Source organism: Cibotium barometz, chromosome 46 (assembly GCF_041138505.1).
Source record: "Cibotium barometz isolate CiBa-2024 chromosome 46, ASM4113850v1, whole genome shotgun sequence".
Classification (NCBI taxonomy): Eukaryota; Viridiplantae; Streptophyta; class Polypodiopsida; order Cyatheales; family Cibotiaceae; genus Cibotium; species Cibotium barometz.
The window spans coordinates 25,753,734-25,756,265 of NC_141091.1; the positions used below are offsets into that span (position 1 = coordinate 25,753,734).

At 45.6% G+C, this 2,532-nt stretch overlaps 1 protein-coding gene across 1 annotated transcript; it reads left to right on the forward strand.

Moving 5' to 3' along the window:
• The first annotated feature begins 372 nt into the window (after positions 1 to 372).
• Positions 373 to 1,556, forward strand: LOC147612062 (uncharacterized). Its single transcript, XM_086784161.1, has 4 exons — positions 373 to 570; positions 721 to 933; positions 1,047 to 1,306; positions 1,412 to 1,556. The coding sequence occupies exons 1-4, from the start codon at positions 373 to 375 to the stop codon at positions 1,554 to 1,556; spliced, it is 816 nt and encodes a 271-aa protein (XP_086640287.1).
• The last annotated feature ends 976 nt before the right edge of the window (positions 1,557 to 2,532 follow it).

A 2,532-nucleotide genomic window follows, 5' to 3' on the forward strand; every position in this document is an offset into this window, starting at 1 on the left:
ACACAAGGTCAAGCCCACCTCTTCGACAACAAGAGCTCGAGGAAGAGACACTCATGCCCTCTTCGGCATCCGGAACCATGAGTGCAATATTGGGGAAGGATCAGGATCAAGCTCCCAAAATCAAAGCGACCATGACATCCCTCCGATGATGCCGGTGCTAGAGGGCTTGTACAACCCACTTTACAAGCCACTCAAAACATGAGGGCCTATGTCAAAGAGCGGCAATGAGTGGCGGAGATCGAGATTGCACACACCATCATTGAGTGCAATAACTCTTTTCATGTTCTTCGAACCCCACAATGGAAGAGGATAGTCAAGGCCATTTCCACTGTCGGTCCATGCGATGAATGGACGAGAGTGAGCTACACCGACATGAGGACGAAGAAGCTCACTGAGGAGAAGGAGAGGATTGGTAGATCACTTGAGCCTATTCGTTTGGGATGGGCCAAGTATGGATGTAGCATCCTCTCCGACGGATGGAGTGATCGAAAGAGGAGAAGCATCATCAACATCCTTGTGTCTTGCCCTCTTGGCCCGTATTTCCTATGGGCGGTGGTGCCGGGAAAGCCGGTAGAAAGACAAGTGGGAGTTTCATGTTCCAACACATCCGCCAAGCAATCATCGAGGTAAATTATTCATTGTACATACTATAAGTCTACATGTTCATGTAACATATTACATGTCACATAGTGCTAATTACATGAGCACTTTGGGTTGTAGGTTGGCCATGCAAATGTGGTGCAAGTCATCACCAACAATGCATCCAATTGTTGTGCAATGGGTCGCATGGTGGAGAAGGAGTTCCCGACAATTATTTGGACTCCATGTGCATCCTATTGCATTGCCTTGCTCATGGAAGATATCAGCAAGTTGGCTTGGGTCAAGGACATTTTGGCCCAAGCAACCACCATTGTGACCTTCTTCACTAAGAAGGTGAAACCCTTGGCCATCTTCCGTGTTCATTCGCGATTGGAGTTCGTGAAGCCCTCCAAAACAAGGTTTGCCTACATGTGGATTGTTTTGGAGAGACTATCTATTGTTTGTAGAGCGAGCTTCAACGCACGGTGATGTCCCAAGAGTGGGAAGAATGGGATGATCATCTAAGCCCTGAGGCTTATGCGGTGCAACGCAAGTGCTTGGATCCTTCCTTTTGGGATGATGCACGGGCCATCATAGTTGCGATGACTCCATTGTACCGAGTACTTTGCATGTCGAACATGGAGGGATCCCCTTTGGGCCTTCTCACACACTTCATGAAAAATGTAATTGAGGAGCTCCAAGCTTGCATGACACTTGATGCAAGAAGGTTAGTAAGTTATTTTAATTCATGTACTCTTGTGTACATAGTACTTGTAACTTGTAAGCTTGATTTTAATTTTTTCTATGTATAATGTGGCATGTGCTTATATAGGCTTGATGAGATCAAGACCATTGTGGAGAGGAGGTGGCAATGGATGCGTAGGCCTATTCATGGTATGGCCGCATTCCTCTATCCTCTCTACAAAACACCGGGACTCTTCTCGGATCAAGAGATCCAGTCCAATGCAAACATCTGATAAAAAACAGAAGCAGGAGGGAACACACACAAGAGAAGCAAACCCTAATCCATATCCATCAATCATAAAGAAGGAGAGAAGCCATAGTCATCATCTCTCTCACACACACAAAAGGAGAACACAACATAGTGTTATGTCCACACTACAAGATAAACCTAATGTAATGTCCACACCACACATGACCAGCTGGACGCGGTCATAAACACACCACACGATATCTATCTACCATACTGTCACTCTGTCAGCACCCATGTGCTATCCTCCAGCTGTATACGAGCTTGACATTTCAACACTCCCCCTCAAGCTCGACATGTCCATCTCTAGGACTCCCAATCTTGTACGAAAATACTCGAACTTATCCTTACCAAGTGCTTTGGTAAAGATATCTGCAACCTGCTCATCTGTCTGCACATATGTCAAATCAACATGCCCATCTAGCACTTTCTCTCTGATGAAGTGATAGTGGACCTCAATATGTTTGGTCCTGGCATGATAAACTGGGTTGCTACCAAGCTGAATACTACTCATGTTGTCACAATGAATGACAACTCTCATATCACTTTGTAACCTGACATCATCTAGCAACTTCTTCAACCACATAGCCTCACATGCAGCTATGGCTGCTCCACGATACTCTGCCTGTGTGGTAGATAAAGCAACTGTAGGTTGCTTTTTACTGCTCCAACTCACAGCTCCACTACCAAGGCTGAAAACATAGCCACTGGTAGACCTCCTGTCGTATGCACTACCGGCCCAATCTGCATCTGTATATCCATAGACATGCATGTCTTTTCTTGCCTCATAGAAAAGACCATAATGCACGGTAGTTTTGACATATCTCAGAATCCGTCTCACAGCATCCAAGTGAGGTTTACGAGGACTCTGCATAAACTGACTCACCAAACCAACTGCATAAGTGAGATCTGGCCTCGTAATGGTCATGTACATAAGGCTACCAACCATTTTCCTGTACATG

Coding starts and splice junctions, on each gene's coding strand:
- LOC147612062 (XM_086784161.1), top strand. CDS start 373: ATGAGGACGAAGAAGCTCACTGAGGAGAAGGAGAGGATTGGTAGATCA. Junction 571..720: donor CGGTGGTGCCGGGAAAGCCG/GTAGAAAGACAA, acceptor TTTGGGTTGTAG/GTTGGCCATGCAAATGTGGT. Junction 934..1,046: donor TGACCTTCTTCACTAAGAAG/GTGAAACCCTTG, acceptor TATTGTTTGTAG/AGCGAGCTTCAACGCACGGT.